The sequence below is a fragment of the Dryas octopetala genome, chromosome 7 (genome assembly GCF_963921425.1).
Source record: "Dryas octopetala chromosome 7, drDryOcto1.1, whole genome shotgun sequence".
Lineage (NCBI taxonomy): Eukaryota > Viridiplantae > Streptophyta > Magnoliopsida > Rosales > Rosaceae > Dryas > Dryas octopetala.
This window is the reverse complement of record NC_141372.1, coordinates 19287021-19305883: the sequence shown is the minus strand read 5'-3', so window position 1 is coordinate 19305883 and position 18863 is coordinate 19287021. Positions and strand designations below refer to the sequence as shown.

The following is an 18863-nucleotide window of genomic DNA, read 5'->3' as shown; positions in this document are numbered from 1 at the left end:
CTTTGGTCCTTACCAAAGAGGTTTTAGTTTAAGAAACATGCAATCCAAGAAGTTCAAAATTTAGACGAGATCAATATAGGAAAATTAGTTGGAAAACTCAAGACTTTTGAAATGAAACTTGAAATGGATGAAAAAGACAGCAAAAGAACTAAAGACATTGCATTGCAAAGTGTGAAAAATGTCATTGAGGCCAAACCCGATAAATCATCAAACTCTAATGATGAGATTAATTACCTTGTTTGTTAAAAAGTTTAAGAGAATACTTAGAAACAAAGGAAGAGAAACTAGGATGAGTAGTGGTCATTCGAAAGAATTCAAGTTTAAACCTCAGGATGAGAAATCCTTTGAAAGAAAATAAGAAAGGAAATCAGGTTATAGAGAAAATAGACCATCCAAGAAAGAAATTAAGTGTTACACTTGTGGGAGGATTGGTTATATGGCTGCTGAATGTGCAAATAACAAGAAGAAATATTTCTCAGAAAAAAAAAAAAAGCCATGAAAACCGCCTGGAGTGACATGGAAAGTGATCATTCTCAGGAGAGTGGTCTTCATCAGATGATAAACAAGATGAAGTAGCATTTATTGCACCAATCAAGAAGATTGATCAAATTGATGAAGAGTCAAACTCAGAATCTGTCTTAGATGATAAGTCATATACTGCACTATGCGAAAAATATGACTTACTATTCATAGAATCTCTCAGCATAAAGGAAGAAAAGAACAAAATAGAAAATATTGTAAAATGTCTTCAAAATGAGAACATGATTCTCAAAGAAACTAAACTTGAATTGAGTGAAAAGATCGAGTCTCTAGAGAGTGAATTAGAGTCACTCGTTGTCTTGAAAAAGAAGTTTGAAAGCCAAGTTAAAGTGCTCAAGGACAATAATATTAACTTTAAAATTGCAAATCAGAATCTCCAAAAAGAGGTTAATGCTGCAAATGAGAACATTGATGAGCTCACTATTGATGCTAAAAAGATTGATAGAATGGTAAGGATGAGAAAACATCATGGTGACAAAACAGGTTTAGGTTTTAGTGAAAGCAGTCCGAGTGTGTCTAACACAAAGACCACCTTTGTCAAGCCAAACTTTGTTCAAGGAGATAAGAAAGGTCTTGGATTTATTGAAACGAGTCCAAATGTCTCTCACATCAAAACCAGTTTTGTCAAAGCAAGTGTCAAATCTAAAGACAAACCCATTCTTCTTAAGAAACCAAGGTTCGTCCCTGTGTGTCATCATTGTGGTGCTAAGGGTCACATTAGGCCAAATTACAACTCACTTAGAGGAAAGAAAACATGTCAAATTAAGAAGGTCATCTCACTTCAAGAACAAGTAGATCACTTACTCAATGAGGTAGCCAAAATTGTCAAGCTTGTTACCACAATACCCAAAGAAAAATCAAGTCTAAAAAAAAATGAGTTGAGAAAAATGCCACCAAGTGTCATGTAGCCTTAAATGCATTTTCAGCCACAAAAAAAAAAAATATTTGGTACTTAGACAATGGGTATTTCAAACATATGACAAGAAATAAGGAAGTTTTCACTTCACTAGCTTCTTATGATGGTGAGAGTGTCACATTTGGAGGTGGTGAGAAGTCCTATGTGAGTAGAAAATGGTCAGTCCATATCCCTTGTCTACCTAAGTTGTCCAATGTGAGGTTTGTTGAAGGTTTAAACTCAAATCTTCTTAGTATCAGTCAGCTGTGTGATGAGTGGCCAGTTGAAGTTTGCATGTATAAAAAGGGTTGTAGGATCATTGATGCAAAGGGAAAGGAGATCTTGAGGGTGTCAAGGTCTAGAGATGACTGCTATGTCCTAAATGGAAACGAAATTCCAATTGAGAACACATGCAATAGAGCAATTGATGACATTAGTTCGTTGTGACATCAAAGACTTGGACACATTAATGTTCATTTCTTCTATACAAGTTGTCAAAAAAAATTGTTGTTAGAGGTCTGCCTAGGGTGGAGAAACCTGAAACACTGTATGTGGTCTTTGTTAATTAGGAAAACAAACTAAAGAGCCTCACAAAAGGATCAAATACATAGGTACCTCACGGGCACTTGAGCTAGTGCACATGGATCTAGTTAGTCCTGTCCAGACACTATCAATTGAGGGAAAGAAATACATCTTGGTTGTGGTAGATGATTTCTCAAGATTCACATAAGTGTCATTTCTTAGAGCAAAATCAGACACATTTCATCATTTTGTTAAAATCTATAAACAACTAAAAAATAAGGGTTTGATGAGTCAGTTGACCTTGAATAGAATCAGGTCAGACCACGAGACTGAATTTGAAAACTCACAGTTTGATGAGTTTTGCTGTCAAATGGGAATCAAACATGAATTCTTTGCTCCAATAACACTTTTACATAATGGTATTATCGAAAGAAATATTAGAGTGTTGATTGAAATGGTTAGGGTAATGCTAAATAGCAAAAATCTTGCTAAACACTTTTGGGTAGAGGCAGTAAACACTACTTGCTATATTATCAATAGAGTGTACCTTAGGCTAGGAACTAAGAAACCCCATATGAGCTATGGAGAGGAAAGAAACCTAAGGTCATATATCTTAGAGTGTTTGGGAGCACCTGCTACATTCTTAGGGACAAAGAACACTTAGGCAAATTTGATTCAAAAAGTGATGAAGGATATTTCTTGGGCTACTCTTCAAATAGTAGAGCCTATAGGGTATTCCTTGAATTGATGAAGGATATTTCTTGGGCTACTCTTCAAAAAGTGATGAAGGAAATTCCTTGAATTGCTCAAGGAATTGTTGGTATCTAGTATATCACGTCGTTGCATTTTCAGTGGTGTACAAGGTCCACACAGTTGGATACCACCTACGTTGTGAATTCATTAGTATAGTCACATGAGTATTCGGTCCCAACCTTGGCCCCAGTGTAGTCGCCAACCTCACTGTTTCAAGTAGAAGCATCACCATACTGCTCACTTTACACATAAACATAAAAATGTAGTAAGAACCCTGTATTCAATAGAGACAATAACATTCGGTAGATGCTTGCAAAACGAGATCACTTCTACACAAATATTATAACTTCATTCGGCGGCTTTCTGCCGTACATAAGTAAACTATTCGATAGATGTCTGCCGAATGGTATTCGGCAGATAGCCGCCGTATGATTTACTTATGTTCGGTTGGCATCTGTCGAGTTTTTTAGATTCGTTAAGGAATGGTTCATCGAACAAACCGCGACCAGAAATAGAAGAAAATTTTTATTTTTTTTGAAAAACACAAACATTTACTATCATACCTCATTTGAAGACTAATAAAGAACGAGTAGAGGCTCCATTTATCAAAACTAATATGTTTTTCTACAATATTATTATTTATATAGAACAAAGAGAGAAGGTTTAGGGTTTAATGAATGAAAGATGGAGAAATGAGGTTATATGAGAAGGGTGTGTGCCTCAAAGGTTGTGGTTTTTTTTTTTTTTTTTAATAAATATGGGTCGTCCTTTATGGTCTTTTCTTTTTGTGTTAAATGTGTCAATTCACAAATTAAGTGAGGGAGGTGTGCATGTAGCAGCACTCAATTTCACCTTGTACAGGAATAGTAAATTTACCCCTATTGTTTCCAATGCAATTTTCTTCACTTTAACATGATATTTTCAATTTGGGTTTTTAATACCTATACGTCTCACATTAGCACCTAGAAAAACAATTGAACCACATTGAAATAAAAAATTTGTTGCATAAAGTACTCAAGCCTAATTCCGTCAGAATTTTCTTCTATTGACAAGTAACAAAATGAGACTAAAATGAAGTCTGCATTATTTTAGGTGGGTGGGTGGGATGGGGTGAGGTGGCAAGAGGCATTGGGTGGTGGGTGAATGGAGTGCTGTTAGAATTTTTTTTCCTTTTTTAATTATCTTAGGTTTTAGTTTAGTTCAAGGATTTAAATTTCGAAAAGTTCGGCGAAATTTTCGATTTTTTGAGGTATGGGAATTTTAACACTAAACTAATAAAATTTTGTCTGAATTTTGATGATTTCACTGAAATTTCAATAATTTCGCCGAAATTCTCAAAATTTTAGCGAAGTTTTCGACTGGGTGAGATTTCTAGATTTTGAGAGGATGAGTTTTGGGAGGAGCTGAAGTCGTGGAGGAAGAGGGGAGGGGCTGGGTTTTGGCTGCAGGGGGCGGTGACAGGGAGAAAGAGATGAGGGTGGGTTGGTGGGCGGCACCGGTGAGGGTATGGAGATGCCGAGAGAGAGAGAGAGAGAGAGAGAGAGAGAGAGAGAGAGAGAGAGAGAGAGAGAGAGAGAGAGAGAAGCACGAACTGAACTTACTGATGGAGAAAATGAGAGAAAAGAGAAGAAAAAAAAAAAAGAAAGAGAAAAGAGAAGAAAAAAAAAACAGGGAGAGAGAAAAGATAGAATGAGATTGTAGTGGGTTGCGTGAATGAGGCAATGAGGAGAGAGATATTAACATAAAAAATTTGATTTTGAGTTTTTAAAACTCATGTTTATAAATTTACAAAAATATCCCTAATTTTAAATGCTCATATTTTTCAAACTGTAGCTCCGATCGATGCACAGTTTGCGCTCATGTGTTCGTGTGTTCAAGACATTTCCAACAAACCGCAAATTGAAATCAAAAGCCCAATAATTCGAAAAGTTAAATAACGGGTCAAACTAATTTAAAACAAAAATTATAAAATTAACCCAAAATATTTGATTTCTCAAATAAATTTTCAAAATATTTAAAATATTTTTTAAAATAAAACTTGAAAAAATACGGGGTCTCACAATCTATCCCCATTAAAAGAATTTCGTCCTTAAAATTTTCAAGAAAGGTAATAATTGAACAACTTCAAACAAATACAACAACAATAATTCAAATCTCTAAAAAGTTCTTTTCATTTATAAAAAATTGGAAATAAATTACACAAGCTCTAAGGTGTTTGTTCAATCAAATTTATGTAATTATTAATTAGTGAACTATTTTTTCAATAATATTTACCTCCAACGCATATTATATTTATCTTATATTACATGAAACCTACTATATAATTTGATTTTTTCAATGTTTTTTAATCAATGTAGTTAATAATATATTACATAAACATATGGTTAAATTTCATTTAAAATTTTCGTATTTTATTAACAATTTCCGTCATTTTTGTCTAATTTTTGTCAAAATTTTTACAAAATCCAAAATTTTACTCCTTGGTTTAGTTTAATGGCATAATTAAAAGTTCCCAGAGCTTGTTTAGGGTGGTCAAAAATGGATGCCATTGTTAGACAACCCCCAAAATTTGGGTGGTATAGGTGTAGAAAACCCTTCCATATACATGCTCGGCTTTTAGCTTCACCAACGTAAGAAAAATAGAGAAATAACTATATGATTTTTCAAACAGTTGACGATGAATTTTCAAATAAACTATATCAACAATAAGAAAAATAATAGTGTTATATGCAATAATAATAAACATAAATAAATAAAGCTTTTCACACTTGCGAGAGCATGCATTCAGGATAGTTATCGAATTTGGCGACATTAGATTTTCTAATTTAGCAATGTGATTTCAAATACAGTGGATTTGAAGTTTTAAACAATTTGTTGAAGTACAGCACCAAAAAAAATGGTAAAACCAACTAGTTACGAATGCAATTTGTTTATAGACCACAGCTCCCAAAAATAACCCTCAGCCATTTAATAAAATTTCCCAACCCATGGATGAAACCTCTCAATATGTCAGGGACCTGTGGCATAACTGTATACATTCTGCCATATGCAACTCTTCATGGCCATTTGCCAAAATGACAGATGCAGTTAATTTTTCTCGACATCAAGCTTACATTTACTCAAAGAAGTTTCTTCTTTTCAAGATCAGTTGCAGCAACCCGTTGTCGCTTCTTCCAGGCTGGGACCTTACCTGGGAAAGCCCACCTTAAAAATCTCTCCCATGAGTAGCAGCACAAAAACATCAGGAGAGCCCATCCCAGTAGCTTATCCCTCAATCCCACTGGCAAGGGCACCAGCTTAAGCCAATCATTCAAGTCCCTAAATAGATCAGATGTTATAACTGTGAAGAAACCAACAGAGGCCATGAGGGCATACAGGAATGGTTTGTTTTCTGAGATGCTCTGATTGAAGGGATGCCCCATGTAGTTTACAGCAAAGGTGGCCACCTGGAGCATCATGCTAACCATGTATGAAACTGTATTAACAAGGTTGGGATGAAAATCCGAGTCTGGTTCGATGCACTCATCAGGCATGTGTTTCTCAGCCTCGTTAACAGAAGAAATCAAGAAAAGTAAGTGGATTGCAAACTGTCCTAACAGAGAAAGAAAGACATAGGAGCAAAAGATATGTGGATGAGGCCGTTCAGTTGAAAGGGTTGGAAGAGGACGCGCATGCGAGATAAATAGGAAAAAGGCAGCTGTAAATACACCACTGATTGTAGCCTGCACATCACCTAGCTTGACACCATCCAAATACATAACACTCAACACATAAGCCGTTGCGAGGCAGTTAAGGCCTAGTATTTTAAACATCTGGAGGGTAGTAACCAGAGTACTGCGACCTTGACGAATTATGTCAGTGGTGGGAGCAACTGATGCATGCTTCGCTGTGAATGGTGATGCCATGGAGGCATCTCCAAGCCTTACAACAGGAGCTGAGCGACCATCCCCCTCCTCATTCAGCTCATCCATTAATTTCTTTTGTAATGAAGTTAGCTTCTGTCGCCGCTTTTCGACAGCTGTCAGATGCTGGTTCCCAGATGAGTGGGAGGCTTCTCCATTTACAACAACAGATTTACCTGCAGAATCGAAAGACTTGGACTTCTTTGGCCGCACAGACTTCGTACTCTCGTCTTTAGATGTTTCATGGGGTGACTTGCCACCCTGAGTTGGAGGCACAGCATTCAATAAAGCAACTCCTACATGGGCCTGAAGGGGGAAAAGCATATTACACGCTTTGTATTATTTTATCACAGCTTCTGAATTTTGAAAAAACCACACATCATGGTAAACCACAAAAAGGAGAAAAATAGATTGACATGGACATATCTGAGAACTATTAAAGTCTAGAATTTGACAACTTATCTAAAATTTGCAGAACCTGTATGTGTTGGTGTGAGTGAGTGAGTAAGTGTGTGTGTGTGTGCGGTGCCAGTGAGAAATAGATTTTTGCACTTAACATTTTAATTATGAAAGGTTGAAGCATTGACAACTATTCAAATTGATGACAGCCCTCCAGCCGAAGAAAACCTGAAGGGTACAGCCAATTTATTGCTAAGATTTATCTCTACTAATGAGCCATTTTTGTCAAATAAAATTTTTTATAAGTAAACTGAGGATCTATTCTATAACTCAAGTTGTCCTTGCCAGAACAAAAAAGAAAATAATAATAACACTCAATAAATAATTGGATATATGTGCACAACATATTACCTGCTTCAAAGCACCAACATCATTGGTTCCATCCCCACACATCAATGTTATCCTTCCCACTGTTTTGAAAGTGGTCAAGATGAGTTCTTTCTGCTCAGGAGCAACTCTAGCATAAACCTAACATGATGGCTCATGTCAGCAACGTCGAGATAACTCACTATCAAAAACAAGTTTCACAATCAAAAGCTATAAATCAGCACCTTAACATATGGAATGACTTGTATAACGGCAGAGGTTTGTTGCAACATTTCCATGCAGTCACCTCCAATACAAAGGTCATGAGTCTCTGACAAAGCTTGCACATCTTTTTCACTGAAATGAATTTCATCATTTCCAGTAAGTACAGAGAACGAAAAGGAAATTCACAACATAAGGAAAACCATAAAGTAGGAGCAACGTCCATGTTTTGAAAAGCGAAGGCAGAAGGAAAAATAAATTCACAACATAAAGAAAACCATAAAGGAGGAGCAACATCCATGTTCTGAAAAGGTTCAGTAGGTCTCAATCCAAGCAAAGATAAGTTCAAAATAAAATTGAAAATAAAGTCAACCCAGTAACAAGAAAAACTTTACCTGTAAGGAATCATCTCTGTCTCATCAGGGGATACCCATTCATATTCTTTACTGTTCCTTTTTGGACCTAGAATTAATGCTGGTTTTGATATAATATGAACTTGGCTGGCAACATGGCAAGCAGTCAAAGCTTGGTCACCAGTAATCATCACCTAACATTAGGGAAACTTAAGATAAGCATATAGACTTAATAGCTAGAATCCACCCAAGCGGACTGTTCAGTTCACTAAGAGGATGGAATGGGAAATGAGATTGTAGGATGGATCAGTGATGTTTCTGGTAAATAAAAATGGAAGACAGAAAAGCGGATTAAAGGAAACAGAAAACCAAAGAGCCTTGCACAAAATACTTAAGAAAACAAATAGAAAATACAGGGTGTAAACAAACAGGACACCACACACAGAAGCAGTTCCTTGAGTATCCTTAAGTAGATAAGCATTAAATATTACGCGAAATTCATGTGCAAAAAAATTAATGCATAATGGTAGGATTCTCGGGCCCTTAAATGTGGTTTGAATTTATCAAATGAAAGCATACACTAACACTCCAATTTATAAGTCCGTAGTGCTGAAAATTCAACAGTTCCAGTTTTGGAGGTGTTTTGTGCAGTTTCAGGATTGAAGATAAATAAAGAGAAATGTGTTTTGGTGGGCATTAATTCACAAGAGAGGAAATTAACAGATCTGGCTAGTGGATTGGCTTGTGAGGTGGGGTCATGGCCTTTGAAATATCTTGGCCTTCCTTTGGGAGGCAAATCAAGGGCTCCTGCTTTTTGGGATCCAGTTGTGGAAAAAGTGGTGAAAAGATTGGCGGGTTGGAAAATGGCTTTGTTTATCTAGAGGTGGTAGATTGACTCTAATACAATTTGTATTAAGCAGCTTACCAACTTATTATCTATCTTTGTTCAAAATACCAATTAAGGTAGCTAAAAGGATGGAGAAGCTGATGAGGGATTTTCTTTGGGGTGATTCAGAAGAAAGGAGGAAAGATCATTTGATTAGGTGGGGTTTAGTTTCGCAATCAAAAGAAAAGGGAGGGTTAGGTGTTGGAAATCTGGTCCATCGAAACAGAGCTCTTCTTGCGAAATGGTTGTGGCAGTTCCCCATTGAAGGCAATTCTTTATGGCACATGGTGATTAGAAGCAGATATGGCATTCAAGATAATGGCTGGGATGCGAGGTCTGGGGTAATGGTATCTTCTCGCTGTCTGTGGAAAGACATTTCTCAAGGTTATGAGGAGTTCTTAGAGTGTTGTCAGCTTAGGGTGGGAGGGGGGAGAGAATAAGATTTTGGAAGGATTGCTGGATCTCGGAAGTGCCTTTATGTTCCATGTTTGTTCACTTGAGTAGGCTGGCTTTGAAACTAAACTGTATGGTGGCAAACATGGTGGTTTTTAATTTATCGGGAGTAGGCTGGAATCTTGGGTTTAGAAGAAATCTTCGTGAAAGAGAGGTTGAGGAATTTGCTGCTCTTATGGTAGTTTTGGAGAATGCCCAAGTGGTTGATGGATGTCTAGATAGAAGAAGATGGAAGTTGGAGGCTTCTGGGTCTTTCTCTTGCAAATCTTTTTTTAAGCATCCATGTGAAAAAGGATATTCAGTTGTTTTTGAGCCTGCAAAATTCATTTGGAAGTCGCATGCCCCTCCCAAAGTTCGTGTTCTAGCATGGATTATTGCTCAGGGGAGGGGAAGTTAAATACGTGCGATATGCTTCAAAAGAGAAGACCCCGTACCAGTTTGTCTCCTCGTTGGTGTGCTCTTTGTAGAAAGGAAGCTGAATCTGGGAACCATCTGTTTCTGTATTATCTGTTTGCTTTGGGCTTATGGGGTTATTTGTTTGAAGTTGCTGGTATTAGCTGGGATAATCCTCAGTCAGTATCCACGCTGTTGTGTGAAAAAGATGTTGTGTTTGGGAGGAGGGGTAGGAAGGCAAAGGTTCTGTGGTCTTGTGGTGTGATGGCAGTGGTGTGGGTAATTTGGTGGGAGAGAAATAGAAGAATCTTTGAAGATTTTAAGGGGGATAATGTGGAGTATTCCTAGGACAATGTTAGATTTTGGGCGTCGTTATGGTCCTCAGTTTCTCCAGCTTTTAGACATCTTTCAGTTTCTTTAATTTTGTTGGATTGGAAAGCTGCAGTTGGATAGGGTGGTTTTGGGGTTGTGTGGGTTTGTTATGTTGGCGGTAGTGTGCTTTGGGTGTGTTATGTGTTTTTTCTCGTCTTTTCTTTATTTTTGGTAGCAGCTTGTAGGCTAGTGGACAAAATAAAATTTGTTTGTTTGTTCACTGCTTGGTTTGTTTGTTCTGTTTGTTTTTGTTTACTGAAAGTTTGTTTCTTATCAAAAAAAATAAAAAATAAAAAATTCAACAGTTCCAGTCACCGTATGAAGGCTCTTGCACTCTGCAGTAACTTTTCATTGGGATACTTCCTAGAAATGAAACATAAACCACACTGCAGATTCTCTGCTAAAGTGTTTATTACCAAAAACAATTATAAAATAAAAGAAGCATGAATGGCTTCAAATCTGTCAAAGATTTACCATTAAAACCTTTTTATTTATTGTTCTAGAACGTATTGATGTACTTCTCTCAAGCTATGGTAGTCAAAGCAAACATACAAGTGACTATTTTCCTTTATATAGATAGACCATATACTATGTCAGTCAGGGAGAGGTATGAAAGAATAGCATGCCACATACCAAGTCATGTGAGGATCCTTTTAGCTCAGATAAGACAGTGGCTGAATCTGCTCTAATAGGACAGTTAAAAACCTGAAATTCAAATGAAGAGAATTTAGTAACAAGCAAGAAGTAACTAAAGTCTACTCAAGACACTCATCTTGACATCCCCACCAGATAGAAAGGAAACAAAGATAAATAAAAACCCCAGAAGAACATATCAAAGTAGTAGCTTCATATGAAGATAATAAGGGATTGTCATTTACTGCAAAACCAGCAAATGTAAGGCCACTCTCCACCACATCCCTATCCAAGCTTCTGGCTTCACTAACCTTCATGCAATAGAAAGATAATAAGAAATAATTCAAATACACATTACACCCAAAACCAAAGACAATAAGAAATAATTCAAATGCACATTACACACAACCAACAAAACACTTAAGAGGGAGAGAGAAGGAGAGAGAGGAAGAGAGAGAGAGAGATAGAGAGAGGTTAAAGCATGTGAATCTCAACCAAAAAGAATATAAATTCAACAAGTAAGAAATTTTTTGAAAGAAGTCTTATTACATTTAATTTTAATAATTCAAATATTATGTACATTCATGTCTTAAGCTGACAGTCTGCAAACTTGAATATGTGGACATCATTGGACAGTACACACACATTTAAATATACATATATATATATAAATCTGTGCAGAGAGTTTCAAGTAAGGCTGTAAATCGGCTCGATACAGCTTAAGTTCATATCGAGTTTGGCTCGGACTTGGCTCATTTAAGCTCAGCTCTTGAAAGAAACAAGTCAAGCCGAGGTTGGCTCGTCTATGAAACAAGCCAAGCTTGAGCTTTGGTATGTTCGGCGCGGAAAGCTTGTGAGCAGCTCATATTTTATTATGAAACAGCACGTGAACCAAGCCTGGCTTGTTCGTTCGAATTATAAAGTTTAGATGGATGAATCACCAACAAAATATAAATTTGTCTATATAATAATTTTTCTTTTCTGTAGTAATCTAAACCATGAAATGCAGAAATTCCAGAGTAAGCCACTAAGCCATATATACAAAAGAAAAACAACCAAAAGATGTGACAGAATTATGACATTTTAAAATATTATACTTGATGCTAGGGCAAAAAACTTAAATTTCTTCCCTTTTCCCTACAAATGAAAGTATTTCTTAGTTGCACCTATTTTGAATAGGAGATAAACTTTTTTATGTTAATCATACCACCTCATCATTTTTATATGGTATAAAATAATATAAGCAGTCGTGCCAAGTGTATGGTGCGAGCAGCCATGCCAAGTGTATGGTGCGACCTCCAAGCATGTGTTCTTATTTCAAGTAAAGTTTACAGGTTTTTACAGTAAATAGAACACATGGCGTTGAAACATTGGGTGGTCGTACCATACACATGATATGACTGGCCCATTCAAGACTTTCTCCACCAACCATACCACGTTAAACGGAGCCATTTGCTTATATTTTATACCAAAATAATATAATCTAAAAGCTTCCTTAAAATTTAATACATGGCATCCTTCGAATGACTAATTATACAATAACTTGATATGAATAGCGTACATAAGTTATTTTCTTTAAATAGGAACCACCTGATGGGAGTTTGAATACATGTGATATGATTTAGAGGAGACGGCCTTGTTGGTGCCTATCTCCCCAATGGTGAGTGATGTGCAAAAATGATGCTGAAGGTTTAAATCACTTATTGCTTAATTGCCTTGTAGCAGTATCATTATGGCAGAAGTTTCTTTGGGAGGCGCATGTGAATTGGGAGAATCCAGGATCAGGTTTTGCTTTGTGTGTAAGTTTTTCAGGGGTAGGAAGAGGGTCTGGTGCTGGGATAGGTACTGTGATGGGCAATCTTGTGGGTGGCTTGATTAGGAAGAAATAGGACTTTTGAGGAAGCTAGGGGGGAGTAGGGGTGGGCATCGGGCAGGTGGGTCGGGTGGGAGCCCAAACCATCTCCGACTAATCGGCTCGGGACTAAACGGCTCAGATCTCAGTCGGGGACGGGTCGGAGACGGTCGGAAAATGGGTTGGCCGGGAAGGAGAAGGAGAAGCAGAAGAGAGAAGATGCCGAGAAGGAGAAGGTGGCTCGCCTGAGAAATGGTGGCTGGTGGAGGTGGTTCTTGTGCTGCAATGGTGGACGATGGTGGACGGTGACGGAAATGGAGGTGGTTGGTGGCAGAAATGGAGGTGGTTGGTGGCAGAAATGGAGGTGGTTGGTGGCGGAATGGAGGTGGACGGTGACGGAAATGGAGGTAGTTGCAGACTTGCAGTGCCTGAGAAGATGGTGGTTGGAAGCTTGGCGGGCGGGCCGGCTTCGACGGTCGGTGGAAGGGGGCAGGCCGACACCGGCCCGTTAGTGATTGGACGGGTCGGCTTGCTGCTTGGCGGGTCGGTGGAGGCGGGCGGGCCGGGTTCAGACGGGTTGATGCCCACCCCTAGGGGGGAGGAGGTAGATCATATGTGAAATAGGGTTTGGTTTTGGTCTTCACATTGGGCTGCAGTATCTTCAGAATTTAGAGATGCCTCTTTTCAGGATAATTTTTAGTGCAGCTGTAATGTTGTTTTGGTAATCTTTGTCCTACTGATTGTTTGGTTGTAACCTATTGCATATCTTAACAGTAGACAACCCTGTGTTGTACTTCTTTTGTCATTGATAAAAGTTTTGTTTCTTTTAAAAAAATTAAATAAAAAAACCACCTTAGACATTGTTTAATACATGACATCTCTAGCAAATCTAAAAACTATAATGCAGTCAATACCAGACAAATGACTCAATTGTCACATAAAACATGTTGCATAAAACAAAAGAAATAAACAAAAATAAAATACTATTAAAAGTCATTGAAAAGATAAATCCAAGAGAATTATTACTGTCATGTCTGGAAGGGACTTGTAGGCAAGGGCAAGAACGCGAGACCCTTGTCGTGTAAATTTCTTGTAAGTCTCAACATAAAGTGATGGCACCTCAGTGAGTCTACCCTGAATAGTTTCAGGGGCACCCTGCAACAAAAAAAAAAAAAAGAACAAAATCCTTGCTTAATGACTATAAAATGAAGGTTACCCACCAAGAAAAAAACTGAAGTAAATCTTCAATTGATTCTAACTGGAAGTGTTGCAAGAATACTATTTCCAAGAGTAAAACATATATGTCAGCTTCCTATTAGATATGAGGCAGAGTATAGCAACCAGAGCTTCTATTTATATTACATATTTTTTTAATAGTGAACAGAACAGTTTAAATAAGAAAACGTGGTAACACTTCAAACACAAACAGCAACACACCAAGGCCAAAGCCACCAAAGGAACTTAACAAACTGCTGCTTCCTTGTTCAAATTCAAGAAGGACAGTCACTAAACTCATTAGAAAATGAGGCTCACAACAACGCAAAAAATTGACCCTATCCCACAAAAAATCCACCATTTCTGCTACTTATTTCAATCCATACCATAAAAAGATTGCAATTGCACCACAGAGCCATAAAACTTTTATCTTTTTTTCCATCCCCCAAACCTCTATTGTTTCTTTATTTTTCCATCCAGACCTAGTAGGGAAACCATTTGTACATCCTAAAGAAACTTTTCTTGGCCTCTTCTTTCACAGCTTCAGAAACAAGCTTCCCATTGAAAAAGCACGCCCCAATTCCCACCTTCATGTAGAATCTCTTTAATCCATTCTGTTCAGTAGTTCCCATTGCATCACCTTGGTGGAGGATGAAGGGCTGATTGAGGCAGAAATTATTAATTTTTTTGAGAATCTTTTCTCCAGTAATGACACTGCTTCTTGTGGAATCGAAGGAGTGAAGTGGAGTGCCTTAACCTCTCAAAAAGCTTCGTGGCTGGAAAGACCTTTTGAAGAGGAGGAGGTCAGGAGGGCTGTTTTCGATTGCAATAAAAATAAATCACCGGGCCCTGATGGTTATTCTCTGGCGTTTTTTCAGCACTTTTGGGAACTAAGGAAGGAGGATGTGATGAAGGTGTTTGAAGAGTTTTACAGTAATGGTGTGGTTAATGCAGCGACCAACGAGACTTACATCTCCTTGATCCCAAAAAAGTTAGAATCTATTAGCATTAGAGACTTTCGTTCAATAAGCTTGGTGACAAGTTTGTATAAAATAATTGCCAAGGTGTTGTCCTTGAGATTAAGGGAGGTTTTGGAGGATTCTATTTTTGTGGCCCAAGGTGCTTTTGTGAAAAATAGGCAGATTCTCGATGAAGTGCTGATCACTAATGAAGTGGTAGAGGAAACAAGGAAAATGAAGAAAGAAGGTCTAGTTTTCAAGATTGACTTTGAAAAAGCTTATGACCATATGGAGTGGGATAAGAAAGGTTTCGGGGAAAGATGGAGGAGTTGGGTTGGTGGATGCTTAAAGTCGGCAAATTTCTCTATTATGATAAATGGGAGACTAAGAGGTAAGTTCAGGGCTTCGAGGGGTTTGAGGCAAGGAGATCCTCTTTGTCCCTTTTTGTTTATGCTTGTGGTGGATGTCTTAAGCAGATTGATGGATAAGGCAAAGGGGCCAGGTCTGGTGGAGGTTTGAAAGTGGGTAGACAAGGGGTTGAAGTCTCGCATTTACAGTTTGCAGATGATACAATTTTTTTCCTTTCTAGGGATGTGAATAAATGGGTTAATCTGTTATCAGTTTTGGAGGTGTTTTGTGCAGTTTCAGGATTGAAGATAAATAAAGAGAAATGTGTTTTGGTGGGCATTAATTCACAAGAGAGGAAATTAACAGATCTGGCTAGTGGATTGGGTTGTGAGGTGGGGTCATGGCCCTTGAAATATCTTGGCCTTCCTTTGGGGGGCAACCCAAGGACTCCTGTTTTTTGGGATCCAGTTGTGGAAAAAGTGGTGAAAAGGTTAGCGGGTTGGAAAATGGCTTGTTTATCTAGAGGTGGTAGACTGACTCTAATACAATCTGTATTAAGCAGTTTACCAACTTATTATTCATCTTTGTTCAAAATACCAATTAAGGTAGCTAAAAGGATGGAGAAGCTGATGAGGGATTTTCTTTGGGGTGATTCAGAAGAAGGGAGAAAAGATCATTTGATTAGGTGGAGTTTAGTTTCGCAATCAAAAGAAAAGGGAGGGTTAGGTGTTGAAAATCTGGTCCATCGAAACAAAGCTCTTCTTGCGAAATGGTTGTGGACTTGTGGTGGTTCCCCATTGAAGGCAATTCTTTGTGGCACATGGTGATTAGAAGCAGATATGGCATTCAAGATAATGGCTGGGATGCGAGGCCTGGGGTAATGGTATCTTCTCGCTGTCCGTGGAAGGACATTTCTCAAGGTTATGAGGAGTTCTTAGAGTGTTGTCAGTTTAGGGTGGGAGGGGAGGAGAGAATAAGATTTTGGAAGGATTGCTGGATTAAGTGCTTATGTTCCATGTTTGTGTGCTTGAGTAGGCTGGCTTTGAATCTAAACTGTATGGTGGCTAATTTGGTGGTTTTTAATCTTTCGGGAGTAGGTTGGAATCTTGGATTTAGAAGAAATCTTCATGAAAGAGAGATTGAGGATTTTGCTGCTCTTTGGGTAGTTTTGGAGAATGCCCAAGTGGTTGATGGATGTGTAGATAAAAGAAGATGGAAGTTGGAGGCTTCTGGGTCCTTCTCTTGCAAATCTTTTTTTAAGCATATATGTGAAAAGGGATTTTCAGCTGTTTTTGAGCCTGCAAAATTCATTTGGAAGTCGCAGGCCCCTCCTAAAGTCCCTGTTCTGGCATGGATTATTGCTCAAGGGAAGTTAAATACGTGTGATATGCTTCAAAAGAGAAGACCCCGTACCAGTTTGTCTCCTCATTGGTGTGCCCTATGTAGAAAGGAAGCTGAATCTGGGAACCATCTGTTTCTGTATTGTCCTTTTGCTTTGGGCTTATGGGGTTATTTGTTTGAAGCTGCTGGTATCAGCTGGGATAATCCTCAGTTAGTATCCGCGTTGTTGTGTGAAAAAGATGTTGTGTTTGGGAGGAGGGGTAGGAAGGCAAAGGTCCTGTGGTCTTGCGGTGTGATGGCAGTGGTGTGGGTAATTTGGTGGGAGAGAAATAGAAGAATCTTTGAAGATTTTAAGGGGGATAATGTGGAGTGTTCCTGGGACAACGTGAGATTTTGGGCGTCGTTATGGTCCTCAGTTTCTCCAGCTTTCAGATATCTTTCAGTTTCTTTAATCTTGTTGGATTGGAAAGTTGCAGTTGGATAGGGTGGTTTTGGGGTTGTGTGGGTTTGTTTATGTTGGTGGTAGTGTGCTTTGTGTGTTTTATCTCGTCCTTTCTTTATTTTTAGTAGCTGCTAGTAGGCTAGTGGACATCTTGTTCACTGCTTGGTTTGTTTGTTCTGTTTGTTTTTGTTTAATGAAAGTTTGTTTCTTATCAAAAAAAAAGAAAGACTGCTAATCTACTTCGACATTAAGGTTTTCTGTTCTACCCTGAAATCCCTAGCTAGATACTTGTAGTTGTTTCTCATGGCTCTCTCCCATGGAATACATGAAATATGATACTTGTGTGGTAGATGAACCATTTACACAATTGACCCCTTAGATCTCATTGAATATAGACCCCTTAGACCTCATTGAATATTCAAAGCCATCAAAATCTTTGCTCCACTATAGCCACAAGGACCACATAATACACACAGAAGCCACTCTCCAAGAAGGTTTACAAAATCTCACAAAGCTGCCATGCCAACCAAACAGTAAGCCATAAGCTGATCCACGCATGATCCAAATAAGAGGGAAAAGAAAGAATAGAACACTACAGCTCCCACACCTTAGCATAACGGAGAAGAACTTGTGATGCAGATATTAATTAAAGTTCATTAATCATGCCTAGTTTTTTTCTTTGAAATTTAAATTAATTCAAAAGATAAAAACTATACAGCAAGGCCCAACCAATGCAACAAGTACGACCAACTAGCCAAGCCCACCAAGAAAAACAAAGGTAAAACGCCTCCTATGAGCACCAACCAGAAGGCCTGAAACTGTCACAGGGAAAGCCCCATTCCATCAAAACCGCAGAGTTGGATGAAGACGGCTTAAAGTTTAAGGAACTAAGCCTAGACCTAAGAGTGTTCTGATTGCCTAAACCTAAAGTTTATGTTTTGCTCTCATTCCTAAAGATTCCTCTCTCTCTCTCTCTCTCTCTCTCTCTCTCTCTCTCTCTCTCTCTCTCTCTCTCTCTCTCTCTCTCTCTCTCCAAATAGAGTAACCACTACTGCTAAACAAAGCTTCTTAACAGTGCAAAAAAACTGGTTCCCTCTCCATCTAGTGATTAATTAATGAAAGTCAAAAAGTCAGTCATTAACAGTAGTCAAAGAGTCATTTCAGAAGGAAGAAACTAATGATGTCTAGAAACACTAAGGTTTGGATAGGAAAGGATGGAAAGTTATTAATGTTTTCAGAAATATTAAAATTCTACTCATTGAGTAGATGAGTCTTATAATGGATGTATTACTCAAGGATCACCCAGTATGTAATTCAGTTATTACAGAGATATAGTATCATCTTTTATCAAAGGTTGGTGGTGTTTTTCAATAATTTAGGCTTTTTCCACAAACATGCAAATTGAGCAAAATATAGTATACTATAAGACAAGTCTGGATCCTCAGGTATTCACAATACATAGCTTACAAGGCACTACTAATAAATAGCAAACAAACCTTCACGAAAGCAAAAAAATTCTCTTCAATGCGAACAACAACTGCCATTCGTTTCAAGTAGGAAGCAAAGTGGTGTCTCTGAATAATCAGCACAGCATGACCAGAACCCCTGGATTTGTAGATTTGGTGAGAAGCACAATAAACAGAACATAGAAAGCACTATAACTCATATGAAAGATAGATGAAAGCTCAGCAATTTCTTCCTCAGAAAAGAAGAATGACTAGTGAAAATAATTGAACATTAGAAACAGAATTGTAAGGAAGATGTAAACGAGTCAGTGCATTTATCTTTCGTTTCCTAAATATCAAATTTGTATCGTACCAGTCATGGGTTGAATTTACACTAAACCAACCTTGTATATCTAATTTCCAACTACACCTCATTCAATACAATCATGTCACTCCATCAATTAAACAAAGAGTTATAATATCTTATTAGTATCTGCACTCATTCAAAACTCTAAATGCACTTTCCTACCTCAAATATGTCACTCCAATAGTAGAGGCAACGTTGTCCCCTC

At 38.0% G+C, this 18863-nt stretch overlaps 1 protein-coding gene across 5 annotated transcripts in view; it reads right to left on the bottom strand.

Annotated features, from left to right (window-relative positions):
- Nucleotides 1-5502: 5502 nt before the first annotated feature.
- Nucleotides 5503-18863, bottom strand: part of PDR2 (phosphate deficiency response 2) — a 30067-nt gene continuing 16706 nt past the window's right edge. For all 5 annotated transcript variants that reach the window (XM_086250416.1, XM_086250414.1, XM_086250415.1 and 2 more), the window contains 8 exons: nt 18343-18451; nt 13568-13696; nt 10935-11000; nt 10690-10761; nt 7995-8146; nt 7623-7734; nt 7423-7539; nt 5503-6918 (listed from right to left, as the gene is read on the bottom strand). In XM_086250416.1, coding sequence (XP_086106542.1) covers nt 5830-6918; nt 7423-7539; nt 7623-7734; nt 7995-8146; nt 10690-10761; nt 10935-11000; nt 13568-13696; nt 18343-18451 — 1846 coding nt within the window. In that variant the 3' untranslated portion in view covers nt 5503-5829. The remainder of the gene's footprint in view (nt 6919-7422; nt 7540-7622; nt 7735-7994; nt 8147-10689; nt 10762-10934; nt 11001-13567; nt 13697-18342; nt 18452-18863) is intronic.